Source organism: Hyposmocoma kahamanoa, unplaced genomic scaffold (genome assembly GCF_003589595.1).
Source record: "Hyposmocoma kahamanoa isolate Upper Pololo Valley unplaced genomic scaffold, ASM358959v1 218, whole genome shotgun sequence".
Lineage (NCBI taxonomy): Eukaryota > Metazoa > Arthropoda > Insecta > Lepidoptera > Cosmopterigidae > Hyposmocoma > Hyposmocoma kahamanoa.
In genome coordinates this window covers 173,203-196,213 of record NW_020653739.1, presented here as the reverse complement: position 1 = coordinate 196,213, position 23,011 = coordinate 173,203, and the positions used below count along the sequence as shown (strand labels likewise).

Sequence of the window (23,011 nt, the reverse complement as noted above, 5' to 3'; positions counted from 1 at the left end):
ATAATTGATTAAAACTGAATTATGTTTCTGGTAGTGATTCTGGTTTTAATTGCTTAGGTTTACTGTTATACTGTTCATTGATATTTTGTTTTACCCTATATTAAAATAAAACTTGGTTTACTAAAATTCTGCTTTTGAATTCTTTAGATAATTGACTTCCCTATATAATAGAGTTTAGTACTTTAGTAATCATTTTGGGATTTTCTAACACGCGCATGTGTCACGCGATAGAATAATTTGTTAATCATTTGTGGAACATGTTGTTGGTTCATATTTAGTTATTTATTCTTATCAATGTTTGTTATATTTTTCTTGTTTAATATGTAACTGTTTGTGTTCTTCTTATAAATAAATAAATAAATAAATAAACAACTGAATTATCGTAAGGTTCTGAAACGACCCTGTGTTCAGGTTTGTCTTCTTTAAAATAAAAATTTGGATTTTCTATAACTTACTTACTTTACAGAATATTGTGTTACCACAGATATAAAACTATAGAGAATGCAAATGACTAGATATTCAACAGGTCAGAGTTTTCTTGATTTGTATAGTCTCAGATTTGGAACGAATACGTATCGTATGGTGAGCAATCATAACCTGGATGTTGATATATTCAATGTTGATGTGTTAAAGCGTAAACTCACGGATATTCTATATAATTTTATTGAATAATTTGTGACTGTTGGCGCAGGTTGTTATATTTAATGTTGTTAACAAATACTGTTTATTGTTCGTTTGTTTAATGCTTTTGTTTGATTTGTCTGAAGGTATAGGTGGAAACCTGTAACTGACTTCATGTTTCATTTCCTGTTTTTATTAAAGGGTTGAAGCTGTTGGTTTTTCGTGAATAAATTAACATTATTATTATTACTATATCTTTGCCTTATCATACATTTTTGTCTATCTTTCTTATGTCTGCTCTAGAGGTGGAAGGGCGAGAGCCTGGTGCTGTTTAACACAGGTTCATCCAAGCATGGACACCAGGCTTTCACAAACGAAAGTATCTTCAGTAACATGTGAGAACTATAGGTTTATATTAGAATATGTTTTCTTTGTGAACGGCAATAAAGACAATTTCATTTTCATCATTTTAGATTTAAATGTAAGGTTGCGAAACGAATTTAGCATTTTTCAGAACAATATTGGAGCAATTTATCAAAGCATTATTTGGGTAAGTCTGGCATCAAAATCATGGGCAAATCTGATTTCAAAATAGGGGCAAACCTGAATGCAACGCAAGGGCAAGTTTGTCTTCAAAAAAGGGCGGAATCAATGCAGGGGCAATTCTGACACCAACGTAGAGACAAATTTAATTTGAAAGTAGGGGTAAGTCTGACAACAATATACCTAGGGGTAAGTCTGACATAAAAATAGCATCAAGTCTGACATCAAAAGCAGAGAAATTCTCATCCTGTATATAGGAAAAACTGATTTTCTTTAAGTAAGGTCAAGTCTAACTACAGTGCAAGGGCAAGTCTCACTACAGGGTAGGAGCAAGTCTAACATCAACTCAGGGACAAGTCTGACATCAGAAGAAGAGCAATCTTTACACTGTATATAGGAAAACCTGATGTTCTGAAAGTAGGCGCAAGTCTGACATCAAAAGAAGGGCAATTCTCACACTGTGTGTGGGAAAACCTGATTTTCTGAAATTAGGGGCAAGTCTCACTAAAGGGTAGGAGCAAGTCTGATATCAATGCAGGGGCAATTTCGTTAGTTTGATACCAAAGAACGGGCAAGTCTGAAGTCAAAGTAGGTGTAAGAAACTTACCAAGAGTAATAGCTCTAGGTGCAGGTAAGGCACGCGCGGGTGTGGAAAGCAGTGGCGCGGCGGGGCGTTGCTTACGTGCGGGGTGGAACTTGCCGCAGTACGCGCAGCGGTATGACACGTATTCCCATTCTTCCATTAGCGCCATACCTGGAAAACAGATTTGTGAATTTTGTTAATTAGATTCTTTAGCGCTATACAGATAGTAGACTTAAGTAGAACAGAAAAATTTTACGGAGTTTTTGTTTTTTTTCCAAGTAAACAAACGTTTCGAGCCCTTTGCAGGTCCTGTGGTAACGGCTGACCGAGATGGTATTAGTCATCAACCAGTTATGTCTAAACTGTAGTTAAAAGTTATTAAATTAATAAGGACTTTTTTCCGAAGCAGATCCAATCTCTTTCTTCAAAAACTAACTACTAATTTAATTTATTATGAAATTTTATGTAATTTTAATTTCCTTTTAACTTTATTAAAAGGAAATTAAAACAAATTAGTACACCTCTGCTTGGGATTTTTCATCAGAGGAAATATTGGATCCCAAATTATCTTCCCTGTTAAAAAATAGGATATTTTTTATTTCAATGGGTTTTTGCATGGACTTCTTTTGTAAGATCGGAAAGAATAGTTTAATTTTCAATGCCATTCTAACTTACCATTGTGCGAGCTGCACTCGGTGCAAATTAGTGCCATGCGCTGGTTGGGGCCGTCCTTTAATAGGTAATCGACCACTTTGTCTAATGCAGAGCGGTTCCTGTCTAGAAGCGGCCGAGGGAGTTGTTCTGACTGTAAAATGTTATAATTACCTACACTACGTTTCTGGGTTTTCAATATCATTATCATCTTTCATAATTTGAAAAAACCTTATTTTCCTGCAATGTGGTCATTATCTTCATCAACTCATTTATACGTCCCACCGCTGAGCATGGGCCTCCTCACAGGTGAGGGCTAAGACCATAGTCCACCACGCTGGCCCAATGCGGGTTGGAGACTTAATAGGTTTTCCGAATGTTGTATACCTTCTTCTCGTGGTCAATTTCAAATTAAATTTTGCACGTAAATTCCGAAAACTCAGAGGTGCGAGCCCGGATTAGAATCCACGGCCTCTGCTTGACAGGCGATAGGTTAAACCCGTAACCTACCACGGTTTCTTACATAGCATAATTAAAAGATATAAAATAAAGCTAATTTGATACAGACGTTCTTGTCGAGAGAAATAAATTATGCAGTTAACATAAATGATGGGGCGAGTGGGGAAAGAGAACTTACCCTCAATAATGGTCCTCTAAAGCCAGCCGGGGTGTCAACTGGTACCAAATTCATATTAGTGTGCATGTTGTTTATTGGTGTGGACGTCATCAATTGCCGTTGTCGCAGTTGACCTGGAGTTGCTGTAATTTAATAAGTTTTATTGGGGACTTGGGGTGAGTTTGGAATTTGGGGCAAGTTTGGAATATTACTATAAGTTCGTGTAAAACGTGTGTCTTTTATATTTCTTTTTAATCCTTAAATTTGGGGCGAGTTTGGTAAATAGTTTTACTTTTGGGGGTAAGTTTATCACACATAAACTGGGGCAATTTTTACATTGTGATGTTTCGTGTCAAATTTGTTAAGATGATTTCTAGAATTTGGGACTAATTTAGCATAGTAAACTAATAAGATCTTTATAGTAAATGACTATTCTTTATGATTAACTAACACGATGTTAATTACGCTCACAATTTCAATTCTAAAATCATTATTAATATTAATTATAAAAATTATTCTACGTCATTTTATTAGTACAAAATCTTCTATTTTCTAACTAATCTAAAGTGTCAATTCTGTGATTATATAATTACAAATATTTCATCATCATCAACCCATTTTACGTCCCGCAGCTCGGGCCCCCTTTAAGAGTCTATACAACCTTAACTGGCTGTGGTTGATTCCGCATAAATGTTGAAGTAATCACTTGGGAAAAAATTATATAGCATAATTGAGGATATACACTGATTAGTACACGGTGTGAAAACACGATTTGTAAAAATTTTCACGATACAAAAACAACACAAACTTACCTCGAAATTTTACAAGAAAACCGCTGCATTCTATAGGTACTTTACATATACCAATGATATTTCTTAATATCAACTGAAGTAAATAGAACACGTATAGTATACGATATCATTTTTGTAATGGCTTTAATTTCGGTTGTAAAAATAAATCCAGTGTCAACGCAATAGAACCGATTCAGTACAGAAAAAATTGAAATTAAACTCTTAGGGTCGTATTCCAGAACTGTACTCAATGCTCAAGTCAGGACTTGAGCAGACTTGAGTATAATGTCAAGCACTGGAAATACGGGCCTAATGGCAAGGATTTGAGTATGATTTTCAGTGCTCACTGCAATACTCAAGTCCTGACTTGACTATTGAGTAGAGTTCTGGAATACGACCCTTAAAGTTGCAGAAGTCACACGTTATACAAGGCTTGTGAACTTTATTCGACGTAGAGTTTTCACCGCGCTGCTTTCCTTCGACATTGCTAATTTAACTGCCTCCGTAGCCGAACGGTTACCATGCCGGACTGCCACGCAGATGTCCCAGGTTCGATCCCCGGGCCGGTAGAAATATTTGTATGGCCTACATTTATTTATCTCGTGAATTTGGGTGTAATTTGTGGTTGTCTATGTATGTCCAAAACCCGCGACATAGAGTCTCCCTAGTGCGGGTTATGTTGAGTGTGTGCGTTATTATTGTTATTAATTAGTCACAAAGGTACGCCAATTAGAAATTAATAAGGTACACGTCACCACAAGGATTGAAAACCTGGACTTGTTTATTAAAAAGCAACCTACCGCTAAATTTAGCTTTCCATAAGTTAAAAAGTGACAACAAAATCTTCAAGACATCTGTTAAGTTTATGAAATCACAGAATCGACATGGCTAAATAAACTTAATCTAATTTTAGTCTTCTCACCAACAACATAAGGGATATAACTAATATATTTACAAGGAGAACTACCTTGGGGCGTGCTAGTTTTACCGGGAACATTAAGCGAGGGAATGAAAGGCTTCAGTGCTTTCGACTGGTCGTCTGGGCTGCCGTACTTGTCCAGGATTTGCTTTGCCACCTGCAATGAAAAGTGACTTGAAACATTTAAAAAATAATTAAGATTCTATTACTTTTCTATGATTAAACGTATTTTTGCAAATCAATAAAACCAACAAACAAACCTTATTATCTATACATTGTTTCAATCCATTTTAAACAAAAAGTAAACAAACAAGTCATTGATCCGACCATAGACGGTTTAGTGATGGCCAATTTTATTGCCAACTACAAATCGATTAATTAATTGAATGAAACGATTTGTTTAATTAAGTCATACTAGCGGTTTTCTTTACATATATAAAAGCATATTTAATATTTCCGAAATCTTAATTTTAAATCCTTCTTCAAATCCTTACACTTAGATACACTTTCCATTGCAATTGAAATTTTCGATTTACTAATCGATTGCAAAAACTTTAATTGAATGAACTGAATGTTTTTTTCACTATGCAACTATAGACTATTCATACATCATTAATTAACAAAATAACTTCACTTATTGACTACATTTCAAATACGATTTCATTCAAATGAATATTATTATTAATATTGAAAAAAGCGACGAGATATCATGTCAAAATGTTCGAAATATACGTGAAAGTGTTGTTTATTCCATTTATTTAGTGATTGCTTTAGAAATTCAACCAAACAAAAAAGATTGGAACAGACTATAGTTGAGTTTCGAAACGTTTTATCTGGTAGTGGTTTGAATCAATTTTGTAAATCAATATGATCTCCATATTATCTAATTGCGTTTCCAGATGGTATATCTAGTAGCCATGTGAAACAATTTTGCAAATCAATACGATCTCAACTCTACCTATCTAGTTTCCATTTGAAACGGTTTATCTAGTCGTAATTTGAAACAATTTTGCAAATCAATATGATCTCCACCTTATTTAGTTGCGTTTTGCAATGGTTTATTTAGCAGTCAAATCAAAAATATCTCATCTATACCTTATCTATTTGCGGTTTGGATCATTTCATCTAGTAGTGATTTGAAAATATTTGCAAACTAATACGATTTCTACCTTATCCAGTCGCGTTTTGAAATCCTTTATTTAGTAGTTAAATATGATATACTATAATATGATAGAAATACCATTTCACCTCTACCTAATCTACTTGTAGTTTCGAACCACTTTATCTAGTACTGATTTGAAACCATTTTGCAAATCGACACGATCTCCGCCTTATTTAGTTGCGTTTTGAAACGGTTTATCTAGTAGTGAAATCAAAAAGATCTCATCTCTACCTTATCTATTTGCGGTTTGGATCATTTCATCTAGTAGTGATTTGAAAATATTTGCAAATTAATACGATTTCTACCTCATCTAGTTGCGTTTTGAAACGGTTTATCTAGTAGTCAAATCAAAAAGATCTCATCTCTATCTTATCTACTTGAGATTTGAAACAATTTTGCTAATCATACAATCTCCGTATTATCTAATTGCTATTTGAAATGGTTTATGTAGTAGTCAAATCAATACTATCGCATATCATTTTGACTTGTACTCAACTGTTAATTAAATGCGAGACGTATGCGGCAGTTCAAACTCGTCTCCTAAGTCGTCTGAGACATAGATTGATCGCATACTGCAAGATACGCGAAATACCTGCGATATCCAAGCGCAAGAATAACTGATTGAATGGAAAATGTCAATAGTTACCTTATAAGTTTCGGTATTCATAACATCTTCAAGTATTTTCTTTTTCTCTTCTTTCAGTTTGTTAAGCTTTAATCTGTTCTTGTTTAACGACCAGTTGTAGTACCATGATATACCGGAACGTAGGAATATGACACTGGAAAACACAAAATATTTTAAAAGGAGCCTGACCAGACGCGTAGAATAAAAAAGTAACGAGAAAAGTCACTCTAGCTACTACTACTAGCTTTATAGATACCACATCGCGCACCGCATATTGACGACTACATTGACGGAACGGCAACAAGGCTGACAGTGAGAGACAACTTTGAAGTTTAAACAGAGTAAATTTATTTTATTACGAACGTACGTCATGATGGTCGTGAATTGTACTATGTACGGCAGATTATCTATATAATTTTTATAATTTCATCTAATACCCCATTTAGAGAGAGAAAATTCTTTCGTTAAAAAGATCTTTAGGTTTCGAATTTTCAATATATAACGCCATTTCATAACAGATTATTAAGTAATAACGCATTTAATAGAAAATATTTCAGTGTAAGTAATGTATAGAGCAGTGTTATTCACTTATAATGTTTAGTATTTTTTGTTTAATTTGTTTAAGCTACTTATTTGACTTTATTTCACTTAAGTGGCGTAATTTACTGCCGCTTTAGTATTTAATAAATAAAATAATTAGTATACGTAACGATCATATTATTGACATATACAATACATTCGTTTGCTCTTACAAGGACACTGTGCAAGTTAAACCAGATAATAAAGAAACAAGAAAGTGATGGGTAACCCTACCACTTTACGCATACATTTGCGCGAGTGCAGACAGCGCCTTACTTTACGTAGTAGGGTTAATAAGTTTCTACCGTTGTATGGAGTGTCCGGAGTGTGTCACGCGTTATTTCTAGAAACAAGTGAATTGCAATTCAAACTTTAAAGTATTTAATTCACCTCCTGTCACAGGTAGAGGCAAATAAGCAAGATTTTTTCTATTTAATTTTGTGTCAAATACTCATTTTTTGGATGGAGGGAATCCGAAACCATAGAAGATACAAGAAAACTGTCTTAGGAACTAATAAGTTTTTTTTGTGAAAACAATTTTGGTATAATTACTAATGCAAAGATCGAACACTTAGCAAAAATCCTAATTAAAAAAAGAAAAAATACAAAATACTTTCATAGATTTCTCAAAAGTCGTTGAAAACCAAGAACGAAGATGTCGGTTCGAATCCGGCCGGATAGAACATTGACATACAATTATATGGACGTCGGGTCCGCGCTAAAAAGTGTCCGAACTTATAGGGCGTTAAAATCGTATACAGAGCGTCATTCACGCTTTAGTCTTCGTTTGTTCGACTGACAGCGAAGCAAGCAAAATTAGACAGTACTGCGATGACATTACAATTTAAATTCAACGTTTAAGCTTTTTCATATTCCTTTACATGTCACTACGTTTAAATAGGTTGACTTGGGACATTTTTTCGTGGTTTTTGTATTACACCCGTCGTCTATTTATTTGTAACTCAATGGGATCGAAGGAATTTTTTCTTTTATTTTTTTTCTTAATTTTTTTATATTAATAATTACAACAAACTAGTGGAGTAATTTCACAAATAGTAATTAAATGTCAATTCAATACAAATTTAATTTTGGTATAGTCAATTTTTTCGTGTCGCACCGGCCGCCTTCGTGCCGCTCTACCGCTGCGAAGTGCGCGTGAGACTGTTGTGCGGTACGCCCCGGTACGCATTAGCTTCCCACTGGTCCGGCCCTGGACCGTTTTCCCGCTGTAACGCGTGTGTGACCTGTCTTTAAAGATCTTCGCAAATTCATTTGTATTTGTTAATAAAAATTTCTTACAGAATTGGCAAAACGAGCAGCGGCGAGGCATATAGCAAAGAATGGACCCAATGTTGGCTCTTTCCAGCATACATATAGTAATACAATACGGCAAACAGCACGTAGAATCCCACTGAATACGCCATCATGTACCCTATGACTCGTTTATGGGCTTGTTCTTTGTACTGCCCATCTCTTTCGATGCCTTTTATTTGAGTTTCTAAACGTTCCAGAACTTCTTGTGTAGTTTTTTTGCGCTGCAACAAAGAAAATTGATTGTTAATTTTATACAGATTATGGTTTATATTAAAATATCCGCAAATCACGTTCACAATCCAGTAAGTAATAATCAAATCACTGTAATGGAACTGATTGGTTCCTTGGAATTCTCTACTGCACTTCACGTGATATTAAAGGCTTGTGATTGGCTAATTTGAATCTTCAACTGCATTTCACGTGATATTAAAGAACCATGATTGGCCAGTTCGAAATTTGAAGAGCATTTCACTTACAACACTTACTAAATCCACTTTTTTTAAATTATTTTTTTAAATATACATTTTACAAAAAAAACTATCTCCCACTAGCGCCCAGTACACGAGGAGAAAGTCTTCGCGCCACCGCTCAGTTACCACGCCTTCATGTACATGAATGGCGAATCAGAATTCTATTTACTAGGCAACAACATTTAAATTCCTCTGAATAATAAAAACGCGCGGTGGCCGCGCAGGCCATCGCGTAGACCAAATTCAAACCAGACTCGCCCGCGTGCCCGGGACGCTCATTTATCGGTCGCTGCGCGGCGGCACGCGGTCTCCGTTTGTAGATACTGTAAGTAAACCTACCGCCTGTCAAGCAGACGCCGAACCCAAGTCCCCAACCCACATTGGGCCAACGGTAGCAAGAGACCTATGTCCAGCAGTGTGACGTATAAATGGGTTGACGATGATGATTAGACATCATGAACTTAATCACGTCATTCGAACAATATGTAGTAAAATCAGTAAATGTTATAAAGACTCGGATAATAGAACGGTCAAGAGCGACACGCTGGTGACGTCACGCGCGGCGGCGTAGGAGGCCGTCACACCTACGTGCCATCATTACCTTTCCAATTCATTCCAGTCGGTCAGAAAGTCTAAATCTAGACAACAAGCAATAGCCTTTTTAATACTTCATAAAAAAATCATTTTAAAAAAGTCTACGTACAATTTGAAAGTGTTTCGATAAGTGGAGCGTGACATTTTTCACGAACGAGATTGTTATTTAATGACAATGGAACATAGTTCAAATTTCTTTAGCTAGCGTAGTAAAGCAAAGAAAGTAACAGTAGATACTTTTTACTTTTGATAAAAAATTACTTTCGACAATGGATATTATGTTCATTTTATTAAGTATAATGTGGAGGTATTATATTATTATTCCTTAGTACTCTCAGTCACAGACTAATTTACGTTTATAAACTGCAAAATTGAATGCTACGTAAATGACGCAAGGTACAGGAAAGGAATGGTAGGTCGCGCTGAGAGGCTCCTTAAAAGGCCTACTACAGGCCTACCGAGCTGAGTCGCCTCCTGAGGTAGCTGCTAGACCTGTGTCGGTCGATCATTTTTATGACCCATGCGTAGTGTGACCGGGTCAAATGATTGGATCATATATTCGATATTTTAGCGGGTCACCCGTCTCTCGTAATACTTCCACATGGCGTTTAAAAGTGCCAAATTATTGTGTCTATAGTTAAATGCATCATTGATCAAAAAAGCCGACGTTTAAAAATAGAATCCTGACCGAGGGTTTCAAAGCACAAGACACAAAACATCTTTGCTGCCGAGCGAAGCATACAACTTTTCACCTCACTATAGCGAAGATGGTAGATGAAAGAAAAACAGTTGAACTATAACAAATCACTTTTGATAAACAAAATTAGTTATAGTTGTCAGTTTAATGTCAACAATAATAAGAATAAAATATACCAACGGATTTATATTACATAAATAATGTACGACAAATCGCGTAGTTGAACGTGTCATTATGTTTTTTTTCATCGAAAGAAAAAGTTAGGTGCACCACAGTCCACCGTCAAGTTGGAATTTCAAAAACCTTTTTCACCCTAGTGTGGAAAAAAACGTGTATGATGAATAAAGTCGGACTAAAATAATACGGATATAAAATAATACGGATTAAAATGAATTTTTAACGGATACTATATAATCTCAGTACAGAGTACTAAAAAAACCGACCTCAAAAAGTTCGTTGAATTCTAGTCTATTCTAGTCTATTTACCAAGTTTTATTGAAATCGGCTACCGGAAAATGTGCGAAATCGGATTAGTTTGCCACCCTTAGAGGTGGAATATTTTCTTCAAATTTAAATGGGATGTATGGGATGGTGGTACCTCAGTAGTGGTAATGAGGTACCCTTTTTCCAACAAAAAAGAATCATTTGGCCTCCGGCCGGAGTTATTCCGTAACAAACATAAAAAATACAGCCGAATTCAGAACCTCCTCCTCCTTAAAGTCGGTTAAAAAATAAGTAACTGAAAAATAACTCACAACTCATGGTAAGATGACATCGATTTCTTTTAAGTCTCTTAAGGTGATATGGCGGTCAAATGTGCACTTAAATTTATATTTAAAAAACCCCTGACTGGGTAATGTACCATACTAAATTTTATTATAAAACCTTTTTAACGTAATGTGCAATATAGAAATAAATAAATAAATAAATAAAATAGTTATCGAAATAAATACCTTAGATCAATAGTTCACAAACTTACTATTACGTACACAAAATAATACATATATGCATACACGTAATATGTTATTTACTCGAAGACAATACACCTTTGTAAATGCACGAATTCACACAATAGGCCGCTCTTTACATAAAACAACAATGAACCCACTGTTGTGTGACGATTCGATCGAGTTTAATGTTTTAATATGGTTTTAATATAAACGCAAACTAATCTTAATATGAATCATGTGTGTCTGTCCCTTCCACTAACAGTAAGATAAGTGCAGTTCTAGCAGCAGTAGAGCTTCTTTTGAAAGAGTACGTGCAGGGAAGTACTGCCACATTACCGATTTCTGCCGTCAAACAGTAATGTGACTTTACTGCGTTCCGGTTTTGAAGGATAAGGGTTTTTTTTTATAATATCAAGCTACAAGCTACACGTATGTCTATAACAGTTGCAGAGCTTTAAATCGCAAAGCTCTGAGGGGCACTGCCACTGCGCCCGTCGCCCTGGGACACAAGTTGACAAGTCCTGTGTGCCTGTGATTATGCAGCCTGCAATTAGGAACGCAGTAATGCTGATATTACTGAAATAAGTGAGGTGGCAGTACTTCCTTGGACAAACTCTTTCACATGGAGCTCTACTGCTGCTAAAAGGGTGCTGGACATGTCAACTTAGGTGCAAGTGTGTCGGGCACAGTGGCAGTGCTTCTCAGATCTTTGCTAACTACAATATTTTTTAGTAGCGAGTTTCATACGTCGTATTACTGCTGTGCTATTTAATTTGGTTGCATGTTATTAGCTGTCATCTTTTTAAAGACAGAATTCTAGGTTATTTATCGTAGGAAAGTTGTGATACGTGTTATTAAACATCTTTATAATATTATATATTTAGTACAATCTTTTTTATCTAGTTTTAAGAGGCCTGAAACGTTCGGGCGTTTATGTCGGCCTCGTAATGTATGTATACATATAAATAACTATCCTACTTTATCTGTCACTACTCCCATGCGAGGTATTGCTCCTCATCAGAAAGCAAGACCTCAATAGAAGTATAGAGCTTCAGCACTCTTCGTCAACGGGTTGCTCAGCATTATATTTAGCTCTCCAACCTGACCAATGTCTTTTAAATGATATTGGGCCCGACGGTCCGCATATAGATCACATTCCATTAAATGAAGCATGTCTTCCAAACTTGTTACAGAATTGGCATTGAGGGGATTCTGCCCTTCTCATGAGATAGTAACATTTGTTTAATGGAATGTGACCAGAACGCAGTCTAAGAGTAATTATTAGTTCGAAATGTTGTCTATTACCTGAAAATATTAATATATATTTAGATTTCTTTAAAGCACACACTCACAGCCCCGCACTAGGGAAACCCTGTATCGCGGGTGCTATGGACACACATAAACAAACCATAAATTACACTCAAACTAAAGAGAGAGAATGAATGTAGGCAATACAAATATTTCTCCCGGCTCGAGAATCGAACCCGGGACCTGTGCGTGGCAGTCCAGCAAGGTAACCGTTCGGCCACCGAGGCAGTTAATTAGTTAGCTGTCAAATTAGTCGACATACAACAAACAGTTTTTTAAAATCTAGTTTTTATTAAGACGCTCGGGCGTCGATTTCGGCCTTGTAGCGTCAATCACTGTTGATTTTTCTGCATGTGTAAAAATATTCCCATAGGTTCCGTCGTGTAATCATAGTTGAGTTTATAATTCCCGGGATTAACGAGATACAGTATTGGTTTTTTCGAAAAAAAAAAATCTATTTTTATGATGCCAAACCCAAATCACTTCAAAAATCTATGTAGTGTGTTTGTATTCTATTCCGTGGTCTGTCTAGAATACAATTTTGTTTTTGGTTTGATCACATCATACTATATATACATTACATATACTTGAAAGGGTGTCATGCATTGCTGGCACCGCCTAAGCATGTCCTGTAGATTGTAATGTAGCCTCCGCAGCCTCCAGACGTTTTGCTCAGCGAGTTTAAAGTTCAAAATTGAAAAGGTAAAATAATAGTGGAAATAATTCTTGTTTTATAAAAAATATTTTAAAGTTATTTTTTTGTGATTTCTTGCCAAAAATCTCTTGTGAAATGTTTATCGTAAGAAATGAAACATGTTTCCGGATTTAAATCGCGTGTATTTATTTATTTTTTCAAACAAACCAACGTTTCGGGTCCTTTACAGGTCCCATGATTTCCCACCGTTGACTGAGGTGTACAGTCATCAACCAGTTATGTTATGCTAGTATTTCCTCTGACGAAAATTCCCAAACAGACATAAGACTGCACTACTTAATATGTTTTAATTTATTCTAATTTCCGTTATTAATTAATAATAAATTTAACTTGATAAAATTCATATTGTTACAAGAAAATAATTTGTAAAACAATGATGGCGTAAATTGGGATGTTTCTTTGTAAAATTAAAAACAAGGTATTTAATTCATAAATTTTGTAACTATAGTGAAAAAATAGGGTCATTTGCATTAATATTAGACATAACTGGTTGATGACTGTACCACCTCAATCAACCGTGACCATGGGACCTGTAAAGGGCCCAAAACGTTGATTTGTTTGAAAAAACAAATATACGCGATTTAAATCTGGGAAAATAGTTTCATTTCCTATGTGTAACAATCGCAAATAAAGCGAAAACCTAAAAACTTGAAATGTTTATCGCACAAGAGATTTTTGGCAACTGTTAAAAGGATCAAAATCAGACGAGCAGCACTGCTCGCTTCAACGATTAAGCAAAGAGTAACGGCGGAACGAAACAAAATGAGAATGGCGAGGCAAAGAAATTAAAGAATGATTCAAAATTTTAAAACAAGTGCCCAGGAACCAGAGAAAAGGTGATACAAAGGTGGTATGACGATGGAAGGAAGTCACTTCGTCGCATACAAAATACATTAAAGAACACTAAAACCTATTTACAAACAGAATTTACTCCTACAGCGGTAATTATATTCACACTCGCTCACGCGCTTACATATAAATAGGTTATTTTAGATGCACTATTTACACTTTACTATGTATAACATTATTTAAATGTATAACTTTATGCATAGTCGTTATATTTTTGCTAACAAATAACTTAATCCCTCTAGTTAGTCCTGACTGAAAACCAGCACCTTAGGAAATTTTGGCATATCATGTATTATTGTCATAATCATGTTGTTTTTTATTTTCTGTTTAGTCTGTATTTATGTTATATTAGTGAATAAAGTGTTTATGTATGTATAAAGGATCGTAAGTAAGTAACATATACTTGTACATGGAAAATGAATGATTATACTCCGTTCAACTATTTATTTAACTTTTGACAGTTAGAATTCTATTCAATTAGTGATGTCCTAGTCCTAATGCGTTTCCCATTAGATTTTTTATAACAATCGATTTTATTTATGAAGAAGTTTTAATCGTGAATGTGAGCGGGTTCCAAAAAGAATATATTGTCTGATTGGGATCGTGATGTTGCGTTTGAGTTAGTGTAGTCAAGAATTAATAATTAATGTTAATGAGGATTCAAGTGATGATTCCCGTTCATATGGAGAAGAATCCGACGATTCGTTATAATGAACAATAAGAATTTATTACAATTATTTATAATTTATTCAATTTCATTATAATGTATTAGACAGGTATCAAAATTTATCAACCTGAATAATCTTCGTTACATAATCTGTTGGCTCGATAAATATCGGAGCTAAAGAGCACGTCGTTTCACTAAAGTTAAAAAAAGAAAAGAGTCCAGGAAGTACAGCATTTTTTGTCTATGGTTGTATGTCAATAATTGCGGAACTTCGGAGGCATGCGTACCGTACTGATACTACAATAGTGTTGTAACTCGATACGGGAAATTCAAGATTGTACCATTGCTGAATGTAAAATTTGATTCTCTACACGTCAATAAAACCGTCGTTAGAACATTGTAAAAAAAAATTAAAATATATCTTGTTAACTCAAAATGAGACAAACTTTGTGTGAGATGGTTCTGGACAAAACCGTCTTTTTTCACTTTTATTTTAAAATTGTAATAGGTACACATAGCGAGACAGGGTGAAGAAAGACGCTTGAATCTCCAAATGCGCAACGGCTTCTATTGACGTAGTTGTATGATCGACCTAGGAGACGTAATCGCGCTCATCCCCGATGTTAACTCACCGTCCCACTCGCTAGAAGCGGTAGCCGACGAATAAGAATGACGATGCTATAAGCTATATATCCAAGTATCCCATCCGATGGAAGTACTGAAATGCCACTCGTAGGCTCTATGATTCGACACGAAGCAATTTCCTGTTGCAACTTAAGCGGTAATTTAGTGATCATTTCGATAGAGCGTTCTAGTTTGATCCCAACGCCATCTAGCGGCACCGCGAGGTTATTAATATTTCTTGTACGTGGTGTTACAAAATATATTTGGCAAATAGGAAATTGTTTAGATGTCTATAACAAACTTTAACCTATACATAAATTTTACCAATCCTTTACAGGAAGTGAGTAATTAGTTTTTCATCGATTCTGAATAAATAAACTTTTCGAGTTAATAGACTATTGTAATTAACAGTGCGATAAGTCAAAAGTTAAATAGTTGGACGGAGTATAGATGGCAGCAGTAGAATTGCCAACTTAAAAAAAAAATGGCCGCGAGATCCTCAGATCTGACCCCATTAACTTTTTTATATTTCTAGTGATAAGTGAAAAATACATTGTAACAAATTGAAGCGTATTATTTCGAATATCGATCATAACTAGATAAGAAAATGTACAGACAGCGAACTTATCAATAGATTGAGAATTTGCATACAAGAAGATAGATCAGATTTGGAGCATTTCATAAATTTATCAATACCATATTGCAAATACCGTTACAGACATCGGCAGTTCAAGTGTTGTTCATAATACTCAGCGACGGGAAAACAAGTCGTGCACCTGGTGGTAAGCGTCACGCCTGTCCATAATAGTTGCAGTGTCGATAAAAGGGCACTGCCACTGCGCCCGTCACCCTGAGACATAACTTGAAGTGTCCTGTCTGTAATTTCACCAGCACCTTTACCCGTCAAATCCGGAACGCAGTAATTTCTGCTTCGTGGCAGAAATAGCTAAGGTGGCAGTGCTACCCTGGACGAACTCTTTCACAAGGAACTCTACACTTTTTTTTTTATAAATTGTATAATTGAACGCTGTTCCTATAAATTAAGATACTACATAATAAGGATTATATATAGTAACTTTTTTATACGAGTATTGCCTATATATATTTCCATAAAAATACAGTATTTTTTTCAAATTAGATGGGCTCATATTCCAGATGAGATAAGCAGCTTTTTAAAAGTCTTTGAAGGAAGTATTACTTAATATTAAATAAAATAACGGTACGGTCTTTGCTCTGCAAGCTAGGGCTGTCAGAAAAGGGCGCGACTAGCGCGAGAGTGATATAAAGCGCGAGACGCCGCGGACTTTTCTCGCATAGAGCTCCCGCGCAAGTCGCGCCCTGACGTGCTAACAAAGTCAAAGCTAAATAATCATTTATTCCATAAGTGAAATTTTTACACCTGAAAACGTCATTTTTAAAGCTACTGTTCGTTCACTACGCTGACCTCCCTGAGAAGAACGAGCAAGAAACTCTAAGGATTGCTCTTTTCAAATAAACTTAAATGCTATGGAATACACTTTGAATTATAATTGTGTGGAATCTAGACTTGTTGCCTTTTCATACACCTTTATCTAACACATACTTTTCAATTTTGTAATACTTATGACTTTTCAATGAAAATATTTTTAATGTAAGTGTTAAACTTATTAAATCTCCTATTGGTGATTACAATAATCTGGCAAATTTCCTTTTCTTGGTGACTGATGCAGTGAGTTTTAAACTAAGTTTAGCCAGCATTCGCCCAAATCGACGAATATATTATCTAGATACCTCCAACACTACGCTTAAACTTAATTTTTGGATCACTTCTGTTTTTATTTTATTTTTTGTTTATTTTTTTCACAAAATTTAGGGAGCATAATATTATTAAATAAATATGGCAGTTACAAAAATAACAGAAAATTATCGAAAGATAAAGTTGGCGGAGTAGTGTTCATTGAAGGTATCGATCTGCTTACGACACTATTAATGTATGTACATGGGCTTAGTAAATTTCCATGCATTCATATAGGTATTCAACACACGTGCAGGTCTAAAATTATAGAATAGTCTATAGGTGTCGACTAATTTCAAAAGCAGTAATAACCTCCATTTCACTTGATGGAAAGTGACGATGAGGTCGACGATGGAGCGTGAACTCTCTCTAAATAATGTCTAATCACTCCCGCTTTGAAAAGGTTAAGTAGAAGCGAAGTAGGTACTTCAACGCGAGCCGAAATTTTAGGAGGTGAAGTGTGTACCGGAATCTGCGCGCAGAAACTTTATATGATTAAATAAGAACAGGCGGAGAAAATTTGAGACAGATCCGACGTTAACAACCGCCCGATGGCGACTGATAAACCGCTGGGCAATTTTCATGTTTTCAGTGGAAAATCAAAATTTAGCAGCTCTGTAGTAATTTATAGAGAAATATCTCTGTATGTAGTTTTATATATAAATAAATAAAAATCGTGTGCAAACTTAGATATTTTATTCGATTCGTTTTAGGCTCTAATATAGTTTGTTTCGGGATTTTATATGATGTGGTAAAGTGCAGTCTATTGTGTAATAAATTAGCACATTCTTTAGACAATATCCTTAGGCGTACCATACATTTTTTGTAAGACCGACCGTGGAGCACTCAAGAAAGTTTTGCGAAACTAAAGAAAAAATGTTTTACGAGTATAATTTTTTTAGCTTAGAGAAGTACGGCTAGAGTGACTCTGGTGGACAAATACGGAACAGTATGATAAAAGAGAGTTGCGGCGTGGAAACTGTAGTGACAAGACAGAGAAAGGGATGCTTAGATGGGTCGGACACGTAGAGAGAATGAATGAAAGAAGACTGACAAAAGTGATTTATAAGGCGAGTGTGCGCTCCATACGATGACCAAATTGAGGCTAACCTAAAGGGCTAGGTCAAGAGTACCCATAACCGATGAGCGTGTATGAAAGCATGATGCGTGTTAATAAGACGAAAGATGCGTGTCAGGACCGTAGCAAATGGAAGACTGTTGTCTCTGCCTATCCCGATGGGAAAAAGGTTTGAAGTGTATGTATGTATGTATGAAACCTTTTAAAGGAACTCTCTGCCACTGTCTACACAAAGTTTCATGCGTCTGAACCAAATTTCCAATCAGATACCTCTTTTACGTCCTTTTCGAAAGCTGCTAGCGTACCTTCCGCTGACGAAAACTGTATACCTTTTAGTTATTTTTTATTTTAGGCAAAAAAAAATAAGTCACACTGTGCCAAATCATAGCATATATAATCATCATAAGAGCTGTTACACACGGCGGCTTTTAGCAGCGATGCAAACGCGCGATTGCATCGCTACACTTGTAATTAATAAGCGACAGAATCGAGGATGACCCAAAAGTTTAAATAATTTAAATGCAACCTAGCAATAATAAGCTGTCCTTGTCCAATAAACAAATAAACTAGGACACTACCTAAGACAAGAACCGATCAAAATAAAAATTTATAAGTAGGTCATTCCGGAGAGCCCTGAGTCTCCTTATCTAGCAGCGACAGTGTCAGCCTTTGGATAACCAAGGCCATCAATGATTAATTAATAATGATTATAATAAATCAGATGGCTTACAGGCTGTGACAGCCATGTCAAGTATAGCAATTAAAAAAGTTATTGTTTAGTTTCTTTATAATATTTAATAATTACAACAAACTAGTGTAAAGTAAATTTAAAAAAATAATAATTGAATGAATGATGAAACATCTTGACGTTTAATAAATAAAAACACTTAATTATTGTTAATATGTTGAAAAAAATAAAAATATGTAATTGGATAAAATTTTATGTAATTAGATAAGAAGTTTAGTAACTAAAGATAGGGAAATGAATTAATAAAAAGATATATTATTAATTGCCTGTTTATAGAGGTGGTGTTTATGATATTACAAGTTGAAACGGGTGATAGAATAAATAGTATGTTTTTTAGCATTAAATTAAGAAAAATTTCGCGTCTTTTACAGGGTGCAATTTTTGGCCTAATGGCTACTATGCCGATATTATTGATTTCCCGGCTGAGATAATTATTTGTATGGCCTACATTTATTTTTCTCGTGAGTTTGGGTGTAATTTGTGGTTGTCTATTTGTGCGTCTTTGGCACCCGCGATACAGGGATAACATTTCTCTAGTGCTGGGGCTATAAATGTGTGCGTTATTTAATTATGACGTCGTCTTCAACTCCTAGTATCGTTAAAGATTAAATTAAACATTTGTAACTTTAAATACTTGACCTATTTCAAAGACTTGCACTATAAAAAATTTAAATAAACAGAGGTTTCCAACACTACACAAATCTTTCTATTAATATAAATATCATGTCATTTGTCATTGATTCTCAAGAAGTTTTCCTTTACTGTAATTTGTTTTATAAAAAAAAAGGTTTACAAACACTGCTTCTGTTTATACGCTGTTTCTAATTATAAAAAAGAAAGAAGTATAGTTGGGAAAAAACTTGCCTTTTATGTAGGAGGTCCTGGATTAGATTCCCATTGTTGCACACCAATGCGTCTCTACAAATCTTTTTTATTAAGGGGGCTAACTACAGGGTTAATTACACTTTGACACTTGCAATTAACACTGCTAACTCGAATTTTGTTAATTTTACGTTTTTAATTGTTAAATTATTCACTTAATTAAAATTATATTAATTACAAAAAAGTAATAATCATATATTTTATAATAATCTATGATGAGTAACTTGCAAGGAAATTATAATTAAAACTAAGTCAAGTTTTGTGCAGATTTGGCTATGTCATTTTACAACATAATTTCACCAATGTCAGAGTTGGAAGACTTAGTGCTATGATGAAAGAAATTGACGGTTATTGAAACATTTTAGTGTTTATTAAGGAAGCTATGATAACAGGTTGACGGTTATTTAAAGGTATCAGCATTGATATGAATAAGTCTGGGTTTAGTATTTAGTTGGAATAAAATATTGTGGATTGTAATATGGACAGTATAAAGCAATTACTTGCTAATTACAGTTTCATGTTAATAAAAAGTTATAGCAAGAGGAAATGCCAATTGACTAAGATGCTAGTTGAAATATTTTTAATATAATGCTTACACTTATAGCTTTTTAACTGCCTCTGTGGCCGAACAGTTACCATTCCGGACTGCCAGACAGGGTCCTAGGTTCGATTCCCGGGCCGGGAGAAATATTTGTATAGTCTACTTTTTTCTCTCATGAGTTTGGGCGTAATTTGTTGTTGTCTATGTGTATGCCCATGGCACCCGCGACACAGGGTTGCCCTAGTGCGAGGCTATGTTGAGTGTATGCATTATTATTAATAATGATAATTAATAATAGCACCACACTAGGCAAACTCTGTATCATAAGTGCATGGACACGCACATATACATCCAACAAAATTATGCACAAACTCACGAAAGAAATCGAAGGGGATCAAACGTCCGGGTTTTTTAGACTATTGCATGGCAGACCAGCATGTTTGGCCATGAAGATAGTTAATAAATTTCTTCCATGTTAACAAAATTTTTAGTTACATAAGTGTTAATTGCTGGTGTTGATTGGTTACAACCTTATTTGGATCATGTCAGCAAATTACCTTAATTAAATAACGAAAGAAACCAGTCTTAGCACTTGCATGTTAAGGAATTTATACCTTTGTCGTTCCGACCCTCATCACAACAGGGCACTAGACTTGAAGGTTTTTAAAGAAGTAAATCAAGATTATTTTTATGATACCAAGTGGCAGAATGAACAAGTCATGCTCCTGGTAGCTTAAACCAGATATTTATATGGAAAAGATCTGAGAGGTGCTGCCACTGAGCATATCACCCTAAGACATAAGTTGAGAAGTCCAATGTGACTGTATTTTCACCCCTGCTGGTGGCCCTTACCCTTCAAACCCGAACACATACTAACATAATTAAGGTCATACTCTGTCTACTTTATAGTAAAGTTCTATTTTATTTAGTTTAACCAAGGTAAATGACTCTATTAGGGGGAACTGTATACATTTTTACAATAAGATTCTGGAGTATATATTAAGATTACCATTTCCTAAGTTTAAAATTTACATTAAAAGTATTTTAATTGAAAAGTCATGTTACAAAATTAAAGACTTTGTATTAGAAAAAATGTATGGAAAGACAACATGGCTCTAGATTCCACACAAATGTGATTCAAAGTGTATTCCATAGAATTTAAGTTTCTTTAAAAAGAGCAATCCCTTGAGTTTCTTGCTCATTCTTCCAAGGGAAGTCAGCGTAGTGAACGAGCAGTAGCTTAAATGTGACTTTTCAAGTGTAAATTTATTTTACCTATGGAATAAATGATTTTTTTACTTTGACTACATAAAAACTTTATTCAACAAATCTTCCACAGTTTGACATACATTATAGTTAATATGCCTATAAAAAGTTCAATATAACATCTATTAGATCATGGCCATCTCTTTGAATTGGCGCCAAAATCATAATGCAATCGAAATAATCTTGGCTCCAATACAAAACACAAGAATTAATCATTTTTAAAAAAATTAAAAAGTTACACTTACTCGAAATCTTGAGATCAGCAATCCCATCTTCGATGCTCACTTTAAAACAACACAGGGCACTTGGAAATATAAAAACACGCCTGTTTATTCGAATCCTCAATCTAAAAATAAGTTTGGCATAAGTCTAAGTCTAAAACCGATGACGATAATTCTATATAACCTATAACGCCGACTATGATATTAAAATAGCAATTTCACAACTATACAGGCAAAATTATATCGAAAAAATTACATTGCCGCATGGATTGCTCGCAAATTTCTTTATAGTTTTCAGTAAGCAAAGTTTGTACAAACAAACAAAACTGGGATTCGATAAAAAAACATTTCCATTTTGCAACCGAGACAAATGAAAGTGACGTTTCAATTTGACGGTTAGTATTAGTGATGTTGTATACAACAAGAGAAGTATTAGAAATATTGAGAGGCTTCTTCCAAGAAATATTGTAATTGAGTTTAATTTCCAGGATGTTTAACTTCCATGATATTCAATTATTTTTTGTGAAATTACTTCACTAGTTCTATTATAATTATTAATATAAAGACCGAACAGTAAGAAAAAGTCCTTGGATCCGGCCGGTTTCGAACCAGCGCCTTCAAGACATCCGTGCTAAATGCTCTTCTAATTGTGCTACGGACCACCAGGCCTCCAGACCTTACGAATTTTTCTTTGTGCTTATTGCAGATCTTTGTTTTTGGTTTTTAACGACTTTTTTGCATTGTCACTATTTGTGACAAATTTATATAGCGCCGACATAACGCTGGTTGGTTTCCAGCCGGACCGAAACAATTTTTCTTAGTGTTCGATCTTTGTATTAATTATTATAATTAAGTAATATTCTTATTTATTTGTCTTATTTAGAACGATTTAACCAAAACACTGAAATTCCCAGTACAATGTTTTAGTTTGACACGATATACTTGTTATTAGAACATACATATACCTGTGATTATTCTTATTATAATCATAATATTTAAAAATTAAAATTAAGTTGTAATAGCAATAGAGCTCCTTGTGAAGAGTTCGTCCAGGGAAGGTACTGTCACTTTTCTTTTTATTTATTTTCTTTTTATTTTAGGGGGAAATCTTTATGGATACCCCTGAGCCCAGGGAGACTCATGGGGTAATGTGGGAACTCTCCCTCCAGACTGGAGGGCCTACCCAACTAAAACCCCCCGGGTTTACCTCCCGCCGGTTGAGT

The 23,011-nt window shown here is 34.9% G+C and overlaps 1 protein-coding gene across 2 annotated transcripts in view; it reads right to left on the bottom strand.

Moving 5' to 3' along the window:
• The window catches only part of LOC113227840 (endoplasmic reticulum junction formation protein lunapark-A), a 26,762-nt gene extending 4,870 nt beyond the window's left edge, over window positions 1-21,892 (bottom strand). For both annotated transcript variants that reach the window (XM_026460884.1, XM_026460883.1), the window contains exons 1-7: window positions 21,813-21,892; window positions 8,390-8,625; window positions 6,533-6,665; window positions 4,773-4,881; window positions 3,036-3,157; window positions 2,423-2,552; window positions 1,772-1,918 (exon numbers count right to left, since the gene is read on the bottom strand). In XM_026460884.1, the coding sequence (XP_026316669.1) occupies window positions 1,772-1,918; window positions 2,423-2,552; window positions 3,036-3,157; window positions 4,773-4,881; window positions 6,533-6,665; window positions 8,390-8,625; window positions 21,813-21,839 (904 nt within the window). In that variant the 5' untranslated portion in view covers window positions 21,840-21,892. The remainder of the gene's footprint in view (window positions 1-1,771; window positions 1,919-2,422; window positions 2,553-3,035; window positions 3,158-4,772; window positions 4,882-6,532; window positions 6,666-8,389; window positions 8,626-21,812) is intronic.
• Between the last annotated feature and the right edge of the window lie 1,119 nt (window positions 21,893-23,011).